We start from the raw sequence: 25,360 nt of genomic DNA, 5'->3' as shown, positions 1-25,360 counted from the left end.
TTGCGGATTAAGCAAACAGATTCAAAAATGAATAAGGAAGGAAGTGTCAGTATTTTGAAATTTTTAAAGAAATTCTGGCAGTGAGTTCTACTGTTTAGTCCCAATAAGTATCGAACTGCTCTCTTTTGAAGTTTGAAAATACGATCAAATTTTGTCACGCAGCAAGTACCCCAGAATGGAAGGGCATAACGAAGATGCGACTCAAAAAGGTCATAATAGACCATTCTAGAGGTTGATGAGTTAAGTTCCTTAGAAACTGATCTTAGCGCAAAACAGGCTGCGCTTAGTTTCTTTGATAAGGCTTCGATGTGCAAGTCCCATTTTAACGAGTTGTCTACAACAAGTCCTAAGAATCTCACAGAGTCCACGACGTCAATAGTGGTGTTATTAAGTACAAAGGTTGTATAGTACTTTTATATGACAAAACTTTAGTTTTTGAAAGGTTGAGGCATAGTCACTAAATAAACCCTTGTATAAAATTTTATACTTCTAGATGTTATAGTAATGCATTTTCGTACAACAAACTTTCATCCCTATTCTACTCCCTAAGGGCATGAATTTCATAAATTCGCTATGTCCAAATAATTAACTCATGTCTTTTAATTGATCCTTTGTGCAAATTTTATGCGTATAATCCAGAGGTCAGGAAGGTTTTTATAAATTTTTACTAACTTTGCCCATTTGGTTGATGAATTTCAAAAATCTCTTCTGTAGAATTTCATTCTTCTAGACCAGATAGTAAGGCATTTTAATACAACAAATTGTTCGATATAATTTTACACTCTAAGAGGATGAATTTCCTAAAATCGCTTTGCGTAGCTAATTCACAAATCATTAATGTCATTTAAACGAACCTTTGTGTTAATATTTATGTATCTAAAGCTGTATAACAAAAAAAAATAGCTGTGTATGAGCTACTCGTATTTCATTTGAAAGTTAGTAATTGTCGATTTTCTGGGTATTATACAGGGAGTTTTGAATAAGAGCAAATATTTTCAGGGCCGGTAGATCTCGATAAAAGAAACATTTTCTTTTTACCGCTGTTCAAATAACTCCAAAATAACCGAGTTATTTTACTTTAAAAAATTCCAAACAAAGAAATATCTTTTGCTTAGATTTTGAGAACCACTGGAGCTTTTTGGGTTTTTCTGTCTGGTAAATTTAATCTACCTACTACCTTTGTTGCCATGTTATCAACAAATTATGGTTTTTAACTAAAAACAAAAAAGAAATCTAAAAAGTTAAATAATCTACCTAAAAAATAAACAAGTAAGTTAAAAGTTAAACAAGTTAAGTACTTTAACAAATAACGTTATAGCCTACTATACTCGACAGACGATGACAGAAGAAAAGCAGATGACGTCCCATACCAATCTATTTATTTTACTAAAAAAAGTTTCTAATAATTTTTAAGTTAACTATGGATGGGTTTAAATATAAATCCGTCATCCGTCGTCTCTTGTTGTTTTTAACCAGTTTTATTGGTTTATTTCAAAAATGACAGATCGTATTTCAATTTTATTGGTTTGACGGAACGATGAACGACTAACGGACGCCGATGCGTATGAACTCGCCTTTAGATTTTTGACGGTTGTCAAAGTCTTGCCAAATTATAGGTTATAATTTTGTGTCAATTTTTTGTCAAATACTCTGCGTTTTGGAAGATGATGCATTTTGATTCGTGTTATTACGTGTGTTTTGTGTCTTTTGAAGTCAAGTGGAGGAAAAATCGAGTGAAAATTAACTGTAACCAGAGCACAGTTTATGGTTAATACTCGCTGCCCAGGCAGAAAGTCTTATACACCAATAAAGTTACCATCAATAAAGTTCGTGTATACCATCTCGTCGTAGATAAGTGCATCGCGAATATGGTAGAAGGACCATACTAAACACATACTAAAAACTGGAGTAGTTGTAAAATATCGACATCACACGATAGGTAAATAATGGATTTTAGCACTGCAGAAAAATAATATCAAAAGGTACTGGTTTAACAAAATTCAGATTAAAGTTAATTAATCAACCTTCAAGGTATAAAATTTGGTAGGTGTTATTATTAATGAAATAGTTTGTTTTATTTATGTTGTTTTATGTATTCCTGTGGAATATTACAAATTTGTATTTGTACATTTTCTCTATAAGTTATATGGATAAATATAATCATCAACGCGGGAAGCTTCATAAAGCTTAAAAGTAAGAAATAGTTCTTTTTTATATTTTTTTGGTATGTGGTGTCTTGTTCTTGTTTGTGTTGTATTAACACATACCGATTTTTATTAAATAAAATAACTCGATAACATTTTTTCAGTTTTATACAGTTTTTTTCACAATATTTTGAAGTAATCACTTGTCAGTCAAATTTGAAATATATTAATTTTCTGCTGTGCGTTCCAGTTGTACCAACTTATTTCTTTGTAAAATAAAATAAACTACTTTGAAATTAAAATGACAAACACATCTATCACTGTCAAGGATCCTCTCGTTGGACAGACTATACACTAGCGTCTACGGGTACTTTGTGTACTATTCTAAATCTATGTGCCTAACACATGTTCTTCATGTTTTTATGATTTCGATTTTTTTAGAAACTCCTTCAATTACTCCTAAGCTTAAAAAAGTTTTAATGTTATATTGTTTGTCAATTCACCTAATCATTTCTAATATTAATTTCAAATATGGAATTATAAAGAGAAAGAGAATCTTCCTCAGTCTGATGCACAACTGAGTGTCTTTCAATTCAATATAATTTTGTAAAGGACTTCTCAGTGTCACTATTCTGAAGCAAAAATATCCCCACTCACCGGCAAAAAAAACGGCCACTAGAAACTAGCCCCAGCGTATCTCCAATACAAACAGAGATAATGTCTTGATTAAACAAAACGAAATGCTCACAAAAGATAAGTCTACAATGTGATTTTGTTTAGCAATAGCTACTACAGCTGCTCGGGCAAAAAACTTCGTCTTATTGTTGTGCCCTCTATATGGTCAAAATAGATTCGGAATAAAAATTTCTGACGTAGCATCCATTAAGAAGGAATTAATTCAATCAATTTAAAAAAAATCATCAAACTCTAATGAGTGGTTCGCGAGAAATTCAACTTTGAAATTGGGACTAGTTTTTAGTGGCCGGATTTTTTTGCGGGTGAGTTTATATTTAGTTCAGAAGTCACACAATGTTTGATTGCTTATTAATAAAATGTCTATAATACTACATATCTACCTAAAGGTAATCTCAAAAAAATAAAGAATGAGAAAATGCCACTAAAGAATAGAATTTGTAATGTGATTTGTTAATATTAAAAGTACTACTGGTCTGAAAATAAAATTAATTTTTTACCTGGAATTCTCTTCTAAATAAACTAAAAATGAACTCATTTCCCCTTTTAAATTAATGAACTGGAACTCCACAAACAAGTAATTATATCGATTTCACCAGACTTTGCCTTTTAATCCCTTTGTTTGGTTTCTCTGTTTTCTTGGATTTTAAATATTTAACTAATAAAAAAGTTGTATTAAGATATAATTAAAAACATTTTCTAACCCAGTCAATAATTAATTAACAATACATAATCAGAAAAAGTTTATTAAGTTCCGTGTTAAGCCATCAGTGTTAGTTAATAATCATAAATATATTCAGCAAGAAACTCATAATAAATACAAAGTTCAAAAAATAGTGCGATAAAGTGAAACAAGTCACATTCCCTTTTAAATTTATTATATGTGACATTAATGATGTAAATAATTTATTAAAGTAATTAAATGAAGAAATTTCTAGATCGTTAAATAAAAATGAACCCAGACACTGAAAACTAAATAAAAAATTGCTACTATTTTATAGTAGCTTTCTCTGCTAACAAAAAATAGCAAGTTCTTCGATTTAAACAGCTCGAATACGTCTTTTAAGATCGTATCAATATATAGCGTTTGCCATTGTCCGATATAAAGAATTTCCTTTAAAAGGTTCCTATTTATCTTCTTTCCCTTTCTTTTCTTTTATTGAGACATTTAAAAGTAAAACCACGCAACCAAAATATTTTATTTTATTTTTTAGAAAAGATTAAAGAATTTTTATCGTGATGAAGCAATAGATATTTTTGATTACTTTTTTTTAAGAATTCTGTATTTGAAAATTATAGAAACAGTTTAAATTAAAACCCAAAATTGCTATCAACTATAATTTGTGTCTCATATCCTATGTAATTGTGTAATTGTGTCTCATAACCTGTGTAATTTGTGTCTCATATCCTGTGTAACTGGCAAGTGTGTCTGCCATTAGCCCCACAAACACCAGAAGATTTAGCCTGCGGATTTACTCCGCGGACTTGGCCTGTTACGAACCAAAACTCTCGTATTTTGGTCTTCGGTGGAGTTGAAAAATATTTCTATTAAAATTTAATAGGGATGGGGGTAGTTTTTACACTTTCCGTACTTCTTCTTGATTTTTGTAAAAGTCAAATGTTAAAACACTTAGCAAAAAATTATAATAATATAAAGTTAAATATAAGTACGAAATGAATATATTTTATAATACAGAATTTCTACGTAGTCTCTTTGGTAATTTTAATGAAAATTTATGATATTCAAATATATTTTAACGAGCAATTAGAGACCCGTTCCCGGGTAGAAACAAAAGGTTATTCTCTGGATATCTTGTGGTATTGAATCATGAAATGTTATTATAAATTAGGATAAATGAACACGGGTTATTTAATGAGCAAGAGTAATTATAAATCAATTTTACATTTTAGCAATTAATCATACTATTCATACTCTGTCGGAAATATATAAGCGCTTTTTCCTTTTTTAACTATATTTCTATGAAATTTACTTAAACTGTCTGAGAGTATATTAACGCTATTTATAGTTAATTAATAATAAGGTTTTATTGTGTTGAACTGAATAGAATTAGATTTAAAATAAACCACAAGTATATTATATTGGATTATATAATTCTAATGACATGCTATTTCTTAAAACGGTAGAAAAGATAAAGATGATAATGACCGACATAAAATCTTCTCCTGAAATGAATGGAGATCCATTTGAATTCCTAATAAAAACGCTTACCATTTTTAATCAAGCGCTATGGAGATTTTATGACAAATAAGCCATAAAATAAAAAAACACAGTTTTATTAGGAAAGCTTGCAATTATTTAATGTGTCCCTGCTGTTAAATGTTTTTCATGAAAATATGTAAAACGTAAAATTAAAAAAATGAGCAAGCATCAACTGACAAAAAGTAAAGTATTTTAAGTAACAGTCATAGCACTGTCAATGGCCTACCGACTTGGCGAGTGTCTTAATCGACTCTTACTCACGATATATCCAATCTCATCCGGCCTTAAACATGCGTGAATGAGCAGGGTATGTCAACAACAGACACCTAATTTTTTTAGTTAGTTTAGTTTTGGATAAAAATTAAATATAGCTTTAGTATTGTTTTCTACCGCACACTATTCCTCTACAATGAATGGAAGCAGTTTAGAGAGTCATTCCAAAGGGACAGTGGGTGGACAAGTCTTTAATGCTAAAAATATAATGCAAGGGCCGATAAGCGGTGAAACATCATGGAAAATTATGTATAGATGCACTCGAGAAATAATACAAACCAAGGAAAACAGATTGCGAGGCCATATCGCATAGACAGCCTTCCAGCTGAAGCATGCAGCGGAAGTAATGGGCAAGCGGTTTCCAGCTAGATAGAGCGTCGGAATGCGAGGAGGTTTTTTTTAGTCGGTAGGAATCCGACACTATCCAACGGTGTCTTATGCAAGATTTTCCCCTCCTCCTCTTCAAAAAAAATATAACTATTAGGTTTGTTCCAACCCGCCGCGCCGCAGAACCGTCACCGAACGATCACGCTCGTGCGCAGTAATTGCGTTTCAACCGAGATTTGACGCTTATCGGACCATCCTATTTGCGTACTAACCTACCTTGGGATCGTTTAGTTATGATTTCAGAACGGTAATTTCGGTACATAGTCCAAATCAATGACTAAAGAATATAAGGACATGTAACGCCCCTATACAGGCTGCAACAGAATTTGTGACCTTTTTTTTTGTTTTGGTGGCAAACAATGAGTCATTATTTGGTCACCAGCGACAATTTTAGCGATTTTTAATAGTTCGTGTATAGTAAACTTTGTATAAACTTTATTACAATGGTGATTAGTTGTTCAGCTTTCAAGTGTAAAATCAGCAGCGATAAGAAAGAGCCAGGAGTTACGTTTCATAGGTAAATAAACAGTCCACTCCAACTTTTTAGCGTTTTCTTATTGAATTCGATAATTATTCTTCAATTTCAATTAACATCTATGTGTACTTGATATGTGCTATACGTCGATACTAGTTTTGTACCTTTTGTTAACATTTTAATACGTTTTTTTCGTAATTAATTAGGATGATACACCATAGGCGTAGTCAAAACAATTATCAAAAAATATAAATATTGCTTCAAACAGCCAGGTTAAGAAAAATATGTGCCACGGCACTGTTTGGTGACATCGTCACGATTTGCTCTCGGGTGTTATTTGTCCTTGGATTCTTTAGTCATTGGTCCAAATTAAGAACTGTTTGGTTTGACTTGCGCATAACTAAAGCATATTGGCAGGGTTTATCGATTTTTAACAGCTGATTCTGGTCCGCCGTCCGGCTGATGCTTCTGTCTTGGTTATTTTTTACAAATTCGAATACGTGTACGTTATACTTTTCCGTGTGAATTTGTGTGGAGTAAACCGTTCGGAAATTTTAATTATTTTTTTATTTATAAAATAATGTTCAAAGATTCTGCCACTGCAATGAAATAACAGGAAACTACGCATATCAGGACCATAAAAGAGAGGATAGGTAAGTGAGTATACAGTTGAAACAACACTTACCATCAATTACTGGATTCTGATTCTCCATTTCAAGAATAATAATAATTATTATTACAAATTGCAAACAAAAATAATAGGGTTATGTTATAAAATTCTAAACAAAAACAAAAAACCGATCGGTACACTTTTAACAGTCCCAAAAACAATCCACAAAGCGTTCCAACGTTGATACTTTTTGCACCGTCACGAAATTATTCGAAGTCCGCGCATGCTAACAATGTGCAAGAAAACCGATTCGAGTACGATTTCGAAACGATCCCGACATGCTGGTTGGAACAAACCTATTGTATCAACAATATACTACGAGTACAGTGATATTTCAATATCGAACGTAGCCACTAAATTCCGTCTCAAGTCCCAAAAAATTTTAGCCGGAAATTTAAACAACGTTTATATTTAACATTTTTATTATTTTTCTATTGTTTTTTACCAAAATTTTCAGGAACCAATGCGAACCGCAGTTTACCAGCCTCGTCTTCCCCTAGGGGATGCAAGACCTTGTCGTTGGTGGGGAAGCTCCTGGTCAGGTGCTGGGGGGAATCCCCCCTAGCACTTGGATGGTCTAAGAAGCATCTCACTCATCGTCTTGTCCCTGACTGTAGTGTCGTGGCCAGGGATATGGTATATCAAGACATATGGTATACCAAGACATATAACGATACCGGGCGGGGCTACGGACAGCCTCAACCTTGGGGCACCGAGGGGCACCCCATTGTATTTTACCCCTTACTTCTACATGCGGGGCTCTGTAGAAATGGACCGACTGTCCCTAGCGACTCATGGGCACACTATGAGATCTGTAATAATAGTAATAAAAACATCACCGGTGAAGCTGTGGGGAAACCCCCTAGCAACACTGGGAACAGTAACAATGAAAGTTCCAAGGGGCCAAACCCAAAGAGAACTACAGGAGAGGTGGCTGACACTTGCGTGATACCATCCTCCGCAAGTGGCATACAAGTTACCACCTCCTCCAAGCGTCGGGAGCCTACCTCCTACCTCTAAACCCAACAGGCGACACAAGCTACCGTTTCGTCTACCCGGCCTGGGTCGTAGCCCCTCGACTGTCAAGGACACGGGTCTCCGTAGGAAGTCCTGGGACTGTATGATGAGTTATAACTCAAGAAAGGGGGACACAATAGATCTCTAAGGTCGCAGAGATTAACCCCCCTCCGACTTATTCTAAAATTCTTACCAGCCTATTTTTGTTTCCTAATATATTTTGATTAAAAGAAAATATATAAAAGTGGACAACGCTCTGCCGTTCAAGCTTAATCACGTGACTAAAACTATTTGATATGAACTGTATGCAACTATCACAATTTAAATATAAGTAGATTTATGATATTTCTAGGTCCATTCGCAGAAATGCTCTATCACTAAAGGACATGCTTAAACTGCAAAAAATAAATCCTGCTCTTTTTGATCATAGAGAAAATTTTAACAGAATTGATATTTCAATATCGAAGGTAGCCACTAAATTCCGTCTCAAATCCCAATAATTTTTCATAGGTTTCCCTCGAAACAAAGTGTAATGGAGAAAGCCACTTCAAAGCCACTCGGGCAAAAACGTCACGAACTATAAAGAGAAATATGAAACGTTCCTCCTTATTTAATGCCTAGACGCTTTTCTTGCCGAGCATCGTTCGCCACCCTAGTAACTTTTCGATGTATTATATTTGAATAAATTTACATAGGGTATATGTTCCGATAGCATCGAGGATTGTCGTTCGATATTTGGCCGAGAATTTTTCTTTCTTCGTTTTTATTTTTGTGGAGATATGCCTATGGATGAGAGTTGCTCGATAATTTTTTTCCATAGACTGAATAACGTACCACAAATAGATTGTTTTTGAGTTTTGAAAACATATACTACTATTAGCAAATTGACGATATATATTTTTGTAGTTTAATCCAGACCACATAAATCGTAGATTGTATGTTTTCCTTTCAGTACTGGGCCCAGTGGAACTCCTTGGTAGTGAATGACGGATTACTTCGCCGTGACATCGAGATACCAAGGGAGCGAAACGAGAGGAAGCAGATTGTCATTCCAAAGGAGGGGGTCCCGTAAGTCTTGGAGGAAGAAATTCACGGTGGAATCAGCAGTGGACATCTTGGTGTTACCAAGACACTTGGCAATCTGAGAGAAGGATTCTGTTGGGTAAACTGCAAAAAAGACGTAAAAATCTAGTGCAAGAAATGTGATGTTTGTGGTACTATCAATGGGTCACAAAAGCGCCGTAAATCCCCAATGCACCAGTACAATGTAGGCAATCTCTTTGAACGGATAGCGATCGACATGGCTGGTCTTTTCACGGAGACGAACTATGGCAACAAGTACATTGTAGTAGTAATGGATTACTTCAGCGAATGGGCCGAGGCCTACGCGTTGTCAAATCAAGAAGCGTCCACCATTGCTGATACCCTTGTTAACGAATGGATCTGCAGGTTAGGTGTTCCCATGGAGCTTCATTCAGATCAGGAAAGAAACTTTCAGTCTCTTTCAAGGCATTTGCAAAGTCCTTAATATCCGCAAGACCAGGACGACGGTCCTACATCCACAATCCGATGGGATGGTTGAACGCATGAACAGAACCATCAACCGTTATCTGACTAAAGTAGTCTCTGACCACCAAAGAGACTGGGACAAATTTCTTTACCTGTTCCTGTTGGCCTATCGTTCATCCTTTTAAAAATATACAGGACAAACTCCATAGGTCGAGTCCAATCTGTTCCAAGGCGTCTGCGAACTCCTTAACATCCGCAAAACTAGGACGACTGCGCTTCCCAAGGTTATTTGGGAAGAAATAAATTTATTTAATTTATTTTCATTTTCTTCTGACTCTATTTGAAAAGATGTGACAATACGAATTTCACATTTTCATTGCTCTTTCTTCTGCTTTACAATTTGATTTTATTAGATTTTCAATCTGACGTTGTTCCGTTTCCCAGAAACCATAATCAACTTTATTTTTTTAATACAGAGCTGCATTATTATTTAGTTGAACAATAATATATATAATTTGTCGTTCGCAGATGACCAGGCTGTTGTAGCACAAGATATGGACGACTTGGAATTCATGACCCGAAAACTTATCGAGGAGTATGAAAGATGGGGATTAGAACTGAATATTAATAAACGGAATACATGTCTCAATCCTCAATAGTGCCAATAAGCGAGGAACAACAAGGATTCCGAAGAAACCGATCAACTACCGATGCACTATTCATACTCAGGCAACTAGTTGAAAAATCCTTAGAATATAACTCTAAGGATTAACTAAAGGACATCTTAAATATCCCATATGGAAAAACAAACATTTTAGTACAGAATGCAAGTCAAGAATATACAAAACCTGCATACGACCAGTGATGACATGGTGCGGAAACTAGAGCTGAAACATCAGTAACAAAGAGAATCCTACGAACTACTGAAATGAAGACCTTAAGAATGATAACTGGATACACATTGAGGGACAGACAGAGAAATGTAGACATAAGAGAAAAGTGCCAAACAAACGACGTTGTCAGATGGATAAGGCAGAGAAGAAGAGAATGGAACCAGCATGTCAATAGAATGGGCCCCGACAGAATGGCCATAATAATTAGCAACAACGTACCCCATGGCAGAAGACCTACTGGACGACCACCTAAACGTTGGCAAGACAGTTGGTAGTCAACCTCGCAAGAGTTGCTTAGACGAGGAGGAAACCGGAACTAAACAGGCGATACGCCTTCTAAAAGAAGAAGAAGAAGAAGGAATACATGTGCATTGGTGGACAACAAGACATGCGACTAGCAACAGGAGAAGTCATCAGACATTGCAACAGCTACAAATATCTCGGAATGAAAATATCCAAAGGCAGAAAAGCAGTCTCGATGCTAAATGGAATACTATGTGATAAGAATATAACGATAGAAAACAAAAAAAAATAATTTGCAATTCCATAGTAAAAAGCATAATTACCTACAGCTCTGAAGTATGGCCCTTAAAGGAGAAAGCTGAAAGAACGCTAAAAGCCACGGAGATAGGCTTTTGGAGAAGATCAGCTGGAAAATCCAGAAAAGATAAAATAGCAAATGAAACCATAAGACGCCAAATTGAACTAACTACACGACATCGTAGATGACATTAGAGCTCAGCAATTAATATGGTATGGACATGTGCAAAGAATGGAAGAACATCAAATCCCAAAGAAAATATTAAATTGGAACCATCAAGGTAGAAGAAAAAGAGGAAGACCACGCAAGAGCTGGAGAGAGGGTATTGATTGATAAAGAAGTTTTGTACAGAGGTTTGGAAGTAGATGGATGGGGAGATAGAGACAAATATAGAGGTGGAAATTAGAAATCAGAAGACGGGAAAACGTTGTAATCCGATTATAGACCTGAACAATGATATAGCATAATAATGTAGCACAGTTGTCCAAAAATGGATACTAAAAATAATAATAAGAGGGTAATGTGCTGAAGAGAAATAAATATATCATACTATGATTGTAGGTGGTGTAAAAACAAGCAGCATTATTTGGGTATAGTTTGATACATTATTGCAATAGGTTTTTAAGAAGGTAATAAGAACAAATTTATCATCGTTAGTAAAAATTCTAACGACACATATCAATCGACTTTGACGACGTGTCCCTCATCCTCAACGCGGTTTCATCTCGCTAACGCGCTTATCAAAATGCAGATTCCCCCAATTTGCATACCTGTCTGATTTGACGGTATCCTAACGCAATAATAGAGAAACAATGCGGCTTGTAGTAGTCGAGAAATGTCGAGCTCCGCAATACCGACCGCCAATACAAGTAGCGGGGTTACCTGCCGTAAATTGCCCACAGTTCACGGTGGCCGAACATTACGAGCCCCGTGATTTAGATTTACGGTTACGTTGAAAGCATAGCCACAAAGAGAGATGGAATAAAATAGGATTTATCTAAATCCTAATTATACTGAAACGCGAAAAACGGATCTCTTAAAACTTTCACGTATTTTGAACAATACCGGGTGTTGCATCGTCGGACGGGACATAGGAAATCCCATGTAAATTTTAATGGGGTCAATTATTGGCTTCCCTAATTATTTTAGAGAATAATTCTATTTAGGTTTATTGAAGAACACTAAAACCCACATTCAAAAGAATAACTTTAGATATTTTTGATTAGCTCGTTTACGAGTTATCGCCGATTTCTTTTTAAATATTTCTCCTTGCTTATGGCCCTGTATTTACTTATAAGCACCAGTCAAGGTAAAAGATAACTGTCAAATGAAGTTGTCATTTCAGAAATTTACCTATTTAGTGCTATATTATTATTAAAAACTCATTCCTACATCAGAAATCTTAAAGATGTATTTATAAATACAAATTAATATGAATTAAAGTAAAATAAAGTAATCAATTACAAGGTTAATTATAGTATTATTACAATATTCAATAACTTATTAATTTAGGTACTATTAAATTGTTAGAACATTAGGATTTAAGAAGATGTTCAAATATTCCTCCATCGACTGCTAGACAATAACCCAGGCGATCATAAAATTCTCTTCTTACATTCGCTAGTTGGTAAACTGAAATTATATTGCATTATAATAGCATTTTTTAACTCGTTTAGATTTGGGTATTTATTATCCTTACAATGTATATGTATATCCTGTTTTTTAAATGGCCCCAGAGAAAGAAATCATTTGGCAAAATATCAGGAGACCTTGCTGGCCAATTTACTGTATGATTTAGGCCAATAACGTTTCCGTTAAAACTATTGCCTAAATATTCCCGAACAGCCGGGGTACTATGTGCCGGGCAGCCATCCATTTGGTACCAAACTTCCTGATTTTCCCTAGCGGCATCATGTAAAGCAGATAAAATATGATTTTCGAGTAGTTCCAAATAATATTCTGCATTTAAATTTCGCGTAAGAAATAATGGCCCGATAATATTGTGTCCGAATATCCCTGGCCAAACATTTACTTTCTGTGGATATTGCGTCCTTCTTTCGACAAACCTGTTTTGGTTTTCTTTGTTCCAATATCGATAATTTTGAACATTGGGTTCATTATTTAAGGTAAACGTGCATTCGTCAGTGAAACATATGTTTTTTGATCCATTTAAATAGTTTATTTTTTGTTGGATATTATTCGCTTTTGAAGAAGGCAGTGAAAAACTCAATCAGACATTGGAAAACCGCATTAACGCTTTTCAGATGTACTTTATCGTCGTATGCTGCGTGTATCCTGGATAGACAGAATAACAATGAGGAAGTGCTCAGGCGGGTGGGTAAGGATAAAGAACTCATATCATGAGTAAAGGATAAGTTACAATACATCGGCTACATCATAAGGGATCAACCATACAAGGTACTCAGACTGGTCATTCAAGGTAAAATTAAAGGCAAGAGATCAGTGGGAAGAAGTCAAAACCCCTGGTATAAGGATTTGCGTCGTTGGTTCGAAAGACCATATATTAAAATTTGTATATTAAAAGGTGCAGTTTCACGCACCGTCATAGCCAGTTAAGAACAAAAAATATTTCCAATTTTCTGTTTCTATTTGAAATATCCAGTAGAGTTTGTGTTAATTTTTAAAAAAGAAATGATTAATAAATAGATTTGTTATTAATAATTTTCTTAAGGATTATTTATGTAGAGAATATAACTTTGAAATTTTGAAATAACTTTTAATGACCTCATCGTTCCTTTAATTACTAAAAGTTTAGAAAAGTTATAAAATTGACTTTAAAATAGAAATACGAAGGATTAAAAGTCTTATTAGGGAAAGTTTTGATGAAGGACTTGGTTGTTTCAAAAATTACAATCTTCAGTCAAAACGTGCCTTTTACTTTGTTATTTTAAATCTAAAATTATGGTTTCAGTTTTACAAAAAAATGTGTTGTGCACTATATGCGCATATTTGAATGGAAATTTGAAGGACACGTTTGAAAAAGTTTAGGCTGAAATGTTGAAAAAGTAATAAATTAAGAATTAATAAATAATTTGATTCATTTTCACAAAATTTGTATTAAAATGATCGTTTGTCCGTCTGAGAACTACATTCGGGTACCTCTATCCGCGTGCCAAGTATGGTTCCAATCGACCCATTAGATTAGATTAGATTCTAAGAGGTGGCTTTCGGCCTGATCCACTGCGACCTTCTCAGATCTATTGTGGTCCTCTTCTGATCCTTAAATTACATTCTCCAGTCCTATCCTTTTTACAAAGTTTAGCAACTTGGAGACTGAACCCTACATTGAGCTCTTTGGCAATGGCCTATCATTGCCTATTACCGGAAACCGCACATTTGCCAGGCTGTCACACCGACATAAAATGTGTTCTGACATTTCTTCTTCAGATTGGCAGAACCTACACATAGCTTCGTCTGTCAATCCCATCAGCTTTAGATGCCTATTTAGCTTACAATGCCCTGTTAGTAGACCTACTACAGCTTTGACTGTCTTTCTGTCCTTGCTTATCAAGTCTACCGTGAATTTTGGCGAATGTTCTACAATGAACCAGTTCGCCTGTCTCTGCCCTGGTGAGTTTCTCCACCATTCTAGAGATTTGTTGGCCACCCATCGTTCCGTGGCCATTCTCGTGACCGCCTTTGCAACGCCGCAGAAGGGTTCTGGACCTATGAATGGCATTGATGAGCCTTGCTTGGCCCTTTCACCTGCCTTTTTGTTACCCTTGTGACCCTCGTGCCCTGGCACCCAGGCCAACGTAACAGTGCTACGTTCGCCCAAAGTATTCAGAGCACGCACACAGTCCCACACTAGTCTAGAAATGACCTCCGCGGAGCCGGGTGCCTTTAGCGCCGCTTGGCTGTCTGTGAAGCCACAGAACGATTTGTTCTTTGTTACCTTATTATTTCTTCTACACAATAGTGGATTGCCGTTATTTCTGCCTGGAAAATTGTGACATCCTTAGATAGGCTTAAGTGGAAGGATCTCCCTTGTTTCGGCCCTACTATCCCAGCTCCTACGCCTTCTGACGTTTTTGAGCCGTCTGTATACCAGGTTGCCTCAGCTTGAATGGGTACACCTTTACTCCAGTGATCCCTTCCTGGTATGGTTATATTAAATTTGTTGTGGAAGCTATACCTAGTAGCTGTTGCATCAATTGGTAATCCCAATACTTTGCTTTCAGCTCTTCGATTAGCTTCTGGTTAGCAGCACTATGCGTTTAGCTTATGTGCTGCTGACCGTGAATTAACCTGTGCATGACAGATCTGGCTTCGCCTTGTATGAAAATATGTAGTGGTGGTAAGTTCAACAAGACTTCCATCGCATTTGTAGGAGTGGTTTTTATGGCCCCAGTTACACACAGGCCTTTGTGTGGAACTTAACAGCCTTACCGCACCCACTTGCTATGTCTTTGTCCACCACGCCACCGACCCGTAGGTTATCATGGGTCTTACTACCCTTGTGTATAGCCATAGGGTCATTTTAGGGTTAAGTCCCCAGTTTTTTCCACACATCCTTCTGCACCTATCTAAAGAGATGGCAGCCCTCTGTGTTGCTTTCGCTATGTGAGTATTCCATGTAAGCCTTTGACCAAAAAATATCCCAAGATACTTTGTTTCTTTGGCAAATGAAATCTCCGTTTCTCCTAGCACTGGTGGTTTTAGGCCTTTTGGTGCTATCTTTTTTGTAAAATTGACAATTTGTGTTTTCTGAGCATTGACTGTCAGTCTCTCTTGTTTGCACCACTTGTCAACTTTGTTTAGGGCTGTCTGCATTATTTCTGAATCGACCCATAATTAATGTTACGTTTTTCGTCGGTTCCGTGTGGATAGAAAGTCTAATTTATTTAAACACAATTTATTTAACATCAAGTAACTAACCAAACCAAACCAACCAATAACGATAAAACTACTTAAAGAACTATTTTATCTAAAAGGAATTTATTTTGAATTTAGCGCGGCGCAACTATAACTATGTGTGTCGTGTCGACCGGTTATGTCTATCCTCCTCAGGCTCCAGGCGTCGGCTTATATACCCACAGCTAAACAGTTCTCGAATAATCCGTTAGACGTTAGATCATTAGGTGCATAGAGAAGGTTTAGAATGTTCTCGTATGTACTACTCCATTCCAGTGGAACTCGATTTTTCTCGAACGTTCGAATGAATCATTACGGTGTCTATTCTTTAATGCGATATTAAGGTCATATGGGGGCGGGAGTTAGTTAGGTTAGACCGGGGAAGGAATTTTATCTACGTCAGTGAGTTAAGAAGCTCTTAACTCACGCATTTTGAGTGAGTTAAGAGCTTCTTAACTCACACGCCAATTTCATTACCGCACTCCTTGTTTAGGTGACTACCAAAGAGAAAAAAATATTTTGAAACATTTATTTTGCACTAAATTGGAAAAATATGTTATGTGTAGGTACCTTTTCATTTCCATAGTTGTGTACTTTTTTTTCGGTACACCATTGTTCTTTCTTAGAGTATGTATATTCATACTTCTGTTTCGATAAAATAAATAAAGAAGTTGTCTAAAAATGTGCTTACAATACGCATATAGTATAATCCTTTATCTTTAATTTCCTTCTTCATTTGTGTAAAAATATTTAGCCAGTTTTACATAAAACGTTATTTGCCGGCTTATTTTGTTACTGTTTCGGACTAATGTCCCTCTTAAAATGTATTTCTTTTTCTTCATTTTTCTGTAATATCAAGAAACTGGCAAAATTTCCAGTATAAAATGTACCTTAGTTAATAAACTATCTACAGAAACCAGAATATTTTTTGTTAAATGCTACGAAAAACAAACATTAAATGATAAAATCGGATAAGGATTGGAAAATAAGGATCGCACTTTATGAAATGAATATAAATTTGTAGCCTAAGATTGACGATTTGATTACCCAAAAAGTGCCATTTCTGAAAGCGGTCGTGTGACATTTTTTTCTAAGGTTGTGCACCCCCAAACTACTGAACTATGCGCCGCTACTGGGCCCTATAGAGAGTCATTAAATTACGTTACTTCTCAGACAAAAATTAAATCACTTAGTTCGACGCAAAGTTATTCTATCGAGATATACTTTTTAAATAATAGTATTGTCCTCGGTTTTCGTAAAACTTTCTCGACTAATTCCCACTAAATCATTAAAATATCCCCAACTTTCTCGGTTTCAAATATGTAAATCTCACTAAAAGTTTCCAAGTTATTTTTGATGAAAATTTACGGCTAATAGTTACACTAAAAACAGATCTGCTTGGGTCTCGGTTGTTTTACATTAATTAAAAAGCACGTCAGGTGGAAAAGGAATTCAATTACTAGAATTTTCATTGATTTTATCATCTATTACTTGTCGCTTTTTCAGCTAGACGTTGACTATTTGACTGATTTTGAAACAGAACAGTAGTATGAGACTGCGTTAAATATTTTTATAGATTTGTTAAAACTGTTTTTCAGTAAATAATTCAGTAATCGGTCAAGGCTTCACGGGCAGTCATTGCAAACGTAAATTTGCTTAATGCGACTTCTCAAACAGTAATGTTTGCATTTGGAAATAAATTAGGTTGCCTATATTTGTCAAACAATGAAGTAACACACATGAGAGAACATGCGATAGATTATACACGCTGCACAAAGTGCGTGACAGGATAAATGACAACTTACAGCGTGTTGTTTATATTTTTATTGTTGTTAATCCTTAACCGCCACAGAGTAATCTATCAGACATTTAGCGCTAAACATTCCTCTATATTTTGTAAACGCCTGCAATTGTAGAACATTAGAAGTTTCTAGAGAACTACAATATCTAGATCGAAGATTTTTTGCACATCATTGTTTCACAACGAGATCCACCGATTAAAAATATTTTCAATATGGGGACACTTCCGGAAATACCGGAAGTTGACAGCAACTTTCTTATTTTAAATGGGTGCCCCCATTTTTTATTACATACTAAATTTTTGAACAAAAAAAACTGCCTGTCAGAAATATGTGTATAGTCTAAATGTCAAATTTAATGATTACCACAGCCACTATGTCATAAAGAGAATACAGTGGATTTCCATTTGAAAAAAATGACATATGCTAATTTTTAAATGGCTCAATTCAATGACAGCTACCGTCATTATTGTATGACATTCGAACAATTTAATTTTTGAAATAGATAGCCACTATTCTCTATTTATGGCACAGTGTCTGTGATAATCACTAAATTTGACGTTTAGGCTATACAAATTCTTTTGACATGCAGTTTTTCTCCTCCGAAAAATTTAAATATTTTTTTTCTCAAAAACATTTACTGTTAGGTATAGAGTGTTAATATCAAAATTCATAAAATTTTACAGAAAATTTAAGTATGTAATAAAAAATGAGGGTACCCATTTAAAATAAGAAAGTTGCTATCAACTTCCGGTATTTCCGGAAGTGCCGCCATACTGAAAATATTTTTAATCGATAGATCTCGTTGTAAAACAATGATGTGCAAAAAATCTCCGATCTAGATATTACGGTTCTCTAGAAACCTCTAATGCACGCTCAGCCTGGAACACCCTGTAAATCTTTGTTACTCTTTCACACAAAAACTACTGAATGGATTTTAATAAAACTTTACTTTTTATTTTATAGTTTGGTAGATCGTAGTTCGGTAGTTCTTAGTTTGGTAGTTCGCAGTTCGGTAGTTAGATTAATTTGTGTGTATTATATTTTGGCAAATAATTTTATTGGATGTATATGTTTAGCAAATAATTTCGATGGATGATTAATAATTTGTGAATATTCTTATTGTTTGGCACTTAAATAATAATGTAATAATTTATGTAGAGGATGGCGCCTTTTATACGACGCGGATGCACCAAGAAAAATGATAGTTGGTATTGAAATGAAATTTCGTGAGCAAATGTAGGTAAATTTCGAGCATTTTTTAAAAATATAGAGATTTCTACAGGTCAAAGTGTTCAGGTTAGGTTCTACTCTCCGGTACTAGAAAACCGACGCGTGACGCTTCAAAACTGTAAGACACAGTTTTTTGGACTAGAGGATGCAGCGGATGCCAACATCAGCGACATTGGGAACTTTGCAAAGAGCTGGAAGTGCTTTAACGCAAAGAAAGAATGAGAGAAAGGTTTGGTATAGTAAAAATCGATATTTTTTATTCACTTGATAAATAGTCTGAATTATTAAAATTGTTACCTCACAAATTTAAAATGTATAAATCATTACTTGTGATTGTGTATGTATCCTTATTATATTTTCCGAAAAATATATGAACTGGTTGACTGTTAAATCATATTCCACTTTACACAAGGTAATATAATGTTGACGGTTAAATGGTGCCGTAGGGGTTTAACTTTTGACTCTCTATTGACTTTGCCCATTAGTTCTCAATGGAATATGGTTTGCATTGAAATTCAAATAGGTTGGTCTGTGGTCAATTTTGCTTGTTCTCGTTGAAAGGTGTAACAAAATGTTATAAATTGTTTTGATATATTAGGGAAATATTTAGAGCTTTATTAATAGAGCATTTGGTTGAAAGTTGTTTTTTGTTGCCATTATTTTTCATGTTTTCTTTTGTCTGAGAACACTCACTGCACAAGCTAATATTTTTTAAGCCTTTTTCTAAAGTTTCACCTCGAAATTAGTGCAATAAATTATTGTTTTCGGTTAACGTAGAAGTTTGTTCCTCCAATTTCAGTGTAAGCATTTAGAACGTAAAAATTAGTGGTAGTAATTTTCAGTTAGTAGAACAAGTTAACAAACTTTTAACTTTTGCTAGTAATAAAATGATCATCCTTTAAGAGAAATTGTGGCTAGAGATCAAAAATTTATTGTTTTATAAGCTAATTATTAGGTTTTCTCTGTGGATACAGCTAACCACAAGCTGTAATATTATTCCGTTAAATATTCTATTAATTTTTATTGTTTTTTAGACATTGTGAATGTCTAAAAAATGTATCTATGTGTCTATGTCTGAGTATAGTATAGTATAATTATTGAAACTAAAATTGAAAACTCTAATTTTGCAACTAATGTAATTTTGGCATTTGATTATCATCCGTCAGGAGAAACTGTGGACAGAAATAAGCATTTTATTATATGGTAATTATTAGGCTTTTTCTATGAATACAACTGACTACCCTCAAGTTGTTGCTAGCATACTCTGTTAATTTTAATTAACTTTTTTAGACATTGTGAATAATCGTTAACTCTAAAAAATATAATTAAAACCACAAATTTATTAAACTAATTCCGAGGTCCCGAAGAAAGCTTAGAGATTTACAATAATCTAATAGCAAGCGGTTATGACACCGATCAGTAACCTATTTAAAAAATATTGTAAGGCATTTCTGTTATATTAACCCTTAACTATACTGAACAATTTTCATTTAATCTCTACAGAGAGGGTGGTAGACACCTCTATTAAATTACATGATTTATAATAGAAATTAACTGTTTTTGTATCTCTCTATAGGGTACAGGTTGTATCTCTCTATAGGTGATTATGCCTAACTTAAAACCGGGTTTCCACCAAAGCAACATATGTCGACGACATTGTCATCAACTTTTGTTACTATTTTCATAAATATTGTCGAGAAATGTAGATCGTACCTACCAAAGAAATATTGTTGCTCGACTTCATTTTTCGACTAAAGAGCGAAAGTTCGTTTAGTGTTTATCAACATGTGGAACGAGAGGATGTAATTATAATCTCAGCCGCATTCCTTATTATTTAGTGCAATGAGCGTCGTCAAGCCAAACGGCAACGTCGTTTTTGGATACGTCCTAGCCTCCGGAAGAGAAATTTATATAGTGGTAGTGACTTGCTCACTGATCTTTGTACAGGTGACTTAAATCCGCTCCACAATGAAATACAAAGTAGTTTCAAGAATTTTCTAAGAATGAGTTCAGCTGACTTTGAATCATTGCTCCAAATGACTGGTCCCAGGATTTGTAAAATGGACACAATCTTTTCTCTCAACTTCCACCCTCTCCACTTCTAAACTAGTTGCAATATCATTCCAGGCATCATACTTTCAATTTCTGTTCTTATACCAAGTATGCTTAGTGTCCCAAGGTTCGGGGTGGGCTTGATATTTTTCAAACAGATTTCTTGTTTCATCATTGCTCCCTCCATACCAAATTTATTTTTAGTAACAGAATCAAAAACAAACTTCTGGCCTTGTGAACACAAGTACAAATGACAAAATATACCCGATAAAGTTACTGATAGGAGTTTATTCGGTGAAGACATGTTTGTAAATATTGTCGTCGACACGATTTTTCTTTGATGTACCGCTTCTCAAGAGAAACATGAAACAAAGTCGGCGACTTAAATCTGCGACATAAAATGACGACTTTACTGAACTTTTAGCAACATTGTCGACAACACTAGTCGGCGACACACCGACAAATGTTGCTTTGGTGGAGACCCGGCTTAATATTAACTTAGTACAACCATCGATTTAGCACACTTAGCGAAGAGCGGCAAATTTACGGCAAATGTTCCACATAGCTTCATATATTTTTTTTAAATGGTTGTGCTAACTTAAAATACATGGATTTATGTTTAGATATGAATCTGAAGTAAAAGCTGATTTTCTGAAATACAATGAACAATTCTTACCAATTCCGAATCCTTTTATACTTTCTCCGCTCGGCTCCAAGGCAAACTTATAAACATGATCATTAACCTCCAAATGCCTGATGCAGCCGCGCAGGCCCTTCGTCACCGGCAATTTTTCGTCGAGCCCCGTCGTGTTGCCCGGGCCTCCGATAAACAAGGGCTCTCTAAAGGTTATCCTGCAAGAATAAAATAAATGTTAATCTTAACAGAACCGAACGCGCCCGAAAAAAAGGGCGTAGATTTAAGAGTAATCCCCTGTGTAACGCTTTGTGCTCCGGTTTTGTTTATATTCTCTGCTTCCGTATTAAAGGGAAATGTTTATTCGGAACGGTGCTGAGGGAAGTGAATTTAAAAAAGTGTATTTTTTTCTTTAAAGCGTTGCTTTTATTGTTGGAAATTTTTACATCAATGTCTTCATGACTAGGTTATGAAAATCATGAGTCTATAATCATAGATAAAAGAAAATAATCTACTATTAAGAGTCTATAATATATAGATCCAAACTAAATAAACTTTTAGTCAGGTGATTAAGCTTGGCCGGCACAGCGTTGCCCACTTTTACATGTTTTGTAGAACATTAGAAATTAATTTATAGAAGTTGATTTATTTATAATAACTACCATTAATATTATACATATTATTAGATCGCACACTGAGATTTCCAATTCACAATAAAAAAAGTTAAAAATAAATATCTTTAAACTTCTGACCTGGATATTATTTATTTTTTGATTCTTCCAATTGGCTCGATCATTATTGTTGCGATGAATATAACCAGATTAAATAATTTAAGAAACCAAAGTCGGACTTATTATTTTAAATAATAATTAAATAGTTTTGTTGCTGTTAGGGTATACAAAACAAAAAAAATATAAAGTGTGGCACATCATTGTATTCAGGAGACCGAGTTCTTTCAAAAACTGAAATAAAAAATGCAGGTCCGTATTTAAAAAAATTAAGTTGGACTCTGTATCTCACAAATTATCAGCTAATTTGAAAATATAAATATACTATCAGATAGCCCTAATAAAGTGGCCATGACAATGTGTAATTAGTTTTTTGATTTTCTAAAAAGTAACGACAGAAAAAAATAAAATTGATTTTCCAAAAAATCAGTTTTTTCCAAAAAACTGAACAATCCTTGAAATTTTTAAAACTTTTTTCATGGCATCTTGGTGAACATCCCATTACGCAACTTTGCCGTAATTTAACTATGTTTGTATCTATTACGGCTACCGAGATACCAATGCTTGTACCTCGAATTTGTAGCACCCTGTATATAAAACATAAAGTATTATATTTACAATGTATTTTAATTTGTTTCAGAATTATGTATGCTTTAAAATGAGCATATAAAAAGATTTTTAAAAGAAATTTCCATAAAGTAATAGAGTCGACAACATCATTACTTTTAGTTTACCCAGGACTGTAGTAACTTTCAATTTTACCATTATAATAAATGCTGTAGCGTTGAAAATAGATCCGAAGACATGCAGGAAATTGGCTTTGTGCAATGCAAATTTGAAAAGTTACGTAATGAAAAGTGCCGTCAAATGGGGTTATTTAAACTTTGAAAGCTTTTTGCTTTGCTTTTATAGACCTTTAAATGGGACCGCTAAAAGGTAAAACAGAATATTTTATTAATCGAAGCGCCATTGAACTTTCAAATTATGACCTATTATACTATATTATATTTTATTGGAAACATTATTAAAATACTCTACGATAAAAAACGACGTCACAGTAGGCTAGGAAATAAAAAAACTATGCAAATTCCTTGAGAAGCATCTTATGCCGGGTCCACATCAAGGCGACAAAAAGTTGTTGCGTTTTTTTAAAACATTATCACTGCGAACGGCAGCTTTTTGTTGGTAGAGCAGTCGTGGATAAGGTATTTCACTGGAAAGAAACTAATTAACAATAATAACTCGAAATTATAAATATTGGGCGCCAGGCATGTACAGAGAAAGAAAACACAGTTGTATATTACTGAAAACTAATGACTATATTTATTCGTGATGTTCTTAGATGGTACATGACATTGTAGAGTTCTAATAAATATATAGTGGTTATATGTCAAAGAAAGTGGTGGTAAGGGTCGTACTAAATATCAATGAAAACAACTACGATAAAATACAAGACATGTAAAGATAAGAGAATATATGAAATGTAGCATTACTTTAATTAATTTAATATATTCCATATGATGCTAAATCGAAGATGTTGCAACCTGTAGATTCTAGAATCTATGTTTGGTTATTCATCTGTTAAAATAGTGCAATAATAATATCTATAAAAGTAATACAATTACAAGATGCAATGCAATGAAACCTAAGATCTAAATTATATTTAGTATTTATTATATTAAATATTAAATCGACATGAATGTTCTTAACAATCTAACCACTAAACATAGTCTGTACGATATTATTTAAGATGTACGTTATTGTTTAAGACTGTAAATGTTTTAAATGTTAAATGTAAAACTAGAACTTAAATCTACACTTAGCTGTTCTTTATGTAATCTTGCTTTAAACAGTAACAGCGTGAGGTGGTCTCGCATCTCTGTACTCAGCCATCCAACACAACCAAAGGGGCCAGAATGAGGACACCATGAATTGATACAGCCGTAACTAACTAGCTTATAGCTGGGAACAAGGCAGCATGGGACTCAAGCTACATCCACGCTGTGGCACTTATATGTAAGAAAAAATCATTCTTACTGGGGACACTCGTCCACAGGACATCCGTACATAAGATAATGTCCGTACATAAGACACTACCCGTACCTTGGACCCTAAAAATATGAAACTCTTGTTTAAAACCAAACAAGGTCTAATAAACAAAATAAACCTACCTCGAAATACTTCCGAGGGCTCAATAAATAATAAACAACCTGTCCTTTCTTCCATGTGACATTCTGGAGGACAAAAGAAAAGGGACACCAACGTGCCAGCAAAATACAAATACAAGTTGGGACATCCGTAACTCTACCCTAAAAATATTCAATAATAATATCGAATCTATAAAAGGTAATAACTCATCTTTACCTGTAGCCTCGAAATAGCAGCTGATTCAGATTATACAGCAAGATTTAAACAATCACCATTTCTAAAAAAACTGGGACTAATGGCGTCTGACAGGCCAAACGGTCAAACCATAGATAAATGAAACAAGTTTAGATTGGAAAGTGCCCATAAGGACAATGTAAACACTATTTGGCGCTGTTCTTGCAACGGTCGCGACCCAAAACTTTTGAAAATTTCGGAGCGATTCGGCTTTTTCCGGAATTATATCGCCAAATATTGTTTATTCAAATTTATTATTATTTTCGTTTAATTTTATAAATAAAATACAGTGTGTTGCATACAAGAAACTTTATTTTATATAAGGACGCATGTATGAAATAACTATGAAACATTGGAAACAGACGTTATGCCACGATCCACGATGGTTTTTGCTGTTCAAAGTTCACAGCACAGCTTTTTAAGTTTTTAATGCCACTTTTTCACAATTATCACCGGTTGGAGTAAATAAAACTTGAATTAAACTCACAAGATAGCAATAATTACTTTGAAAATGAACGCTATAAACACTTTTCGGAATTTATTTAATGAGAGCGGTTTAGATTTTGAAAGATTATTATGATTTTTGAAGATTCTGACTTTGACAAGAGAAAATTATTTCTGTTTTTGTTTGCCGTTGTTCTTAGCGACCGCTATAGCAGCGCCAGATCGCGTACAACGGTCGCGACCCAAAATAATTTCGCGACCTAAAATTTTTACGGGCTTTCCAATCTAAACTTGTTGCATTTATCTATGGGTCAAACCAAAAGTGCCGTTAAATCACAGAGAGTTGACAGAAGCGATGTTGACAGCGCGCGCCTCCACAGAATACTGAAA

The 25,360-nt window shown here is 34.6% G+C and overlaps 1 protein-coding gene across 1 annotated transcript in view; it reads right to left on the bottom strand.

Annotated features, from left to right (window-relative positions):
* LOC115889797 (pikachurin-like) overlaps window positions 1-25,360 on the bottom strand; it is a 340,782-nt gene that overhangs the window by 84,386 nt on the left and 231,036 nt on the right. The window contains exon 7 of the mRNA XM_030909876.1: window positions 21,459-21,634. Coding sequence (XP_030765736.1) covers window positions 21,459-21,634 — 176 coding nt within the window. The remainder of the gene's footprint in view (window positions 1-21,458; window positions 21,635-25,360) is intronic.

This window comes from Sitophilus oryzae, unplaced genomic scaffold, assembly GCF_002938485.1.
Source record: "Sitophilus oryzae breed Bouriz unplaced genomic scaffold, Soryzae_2.0 scaffold_847_pilon_pilon, whole genome shotgun sequence".
Lineage (NCBI taxonomy): Eukaryota > Metazoa > Arthropoda > Insecta > Coleoptera > Curculionidae > Sitophilus > Sitophilus oryzae.
This window is presented reverse-complemented; position numbering and strand designations above follow the sequence as displayed.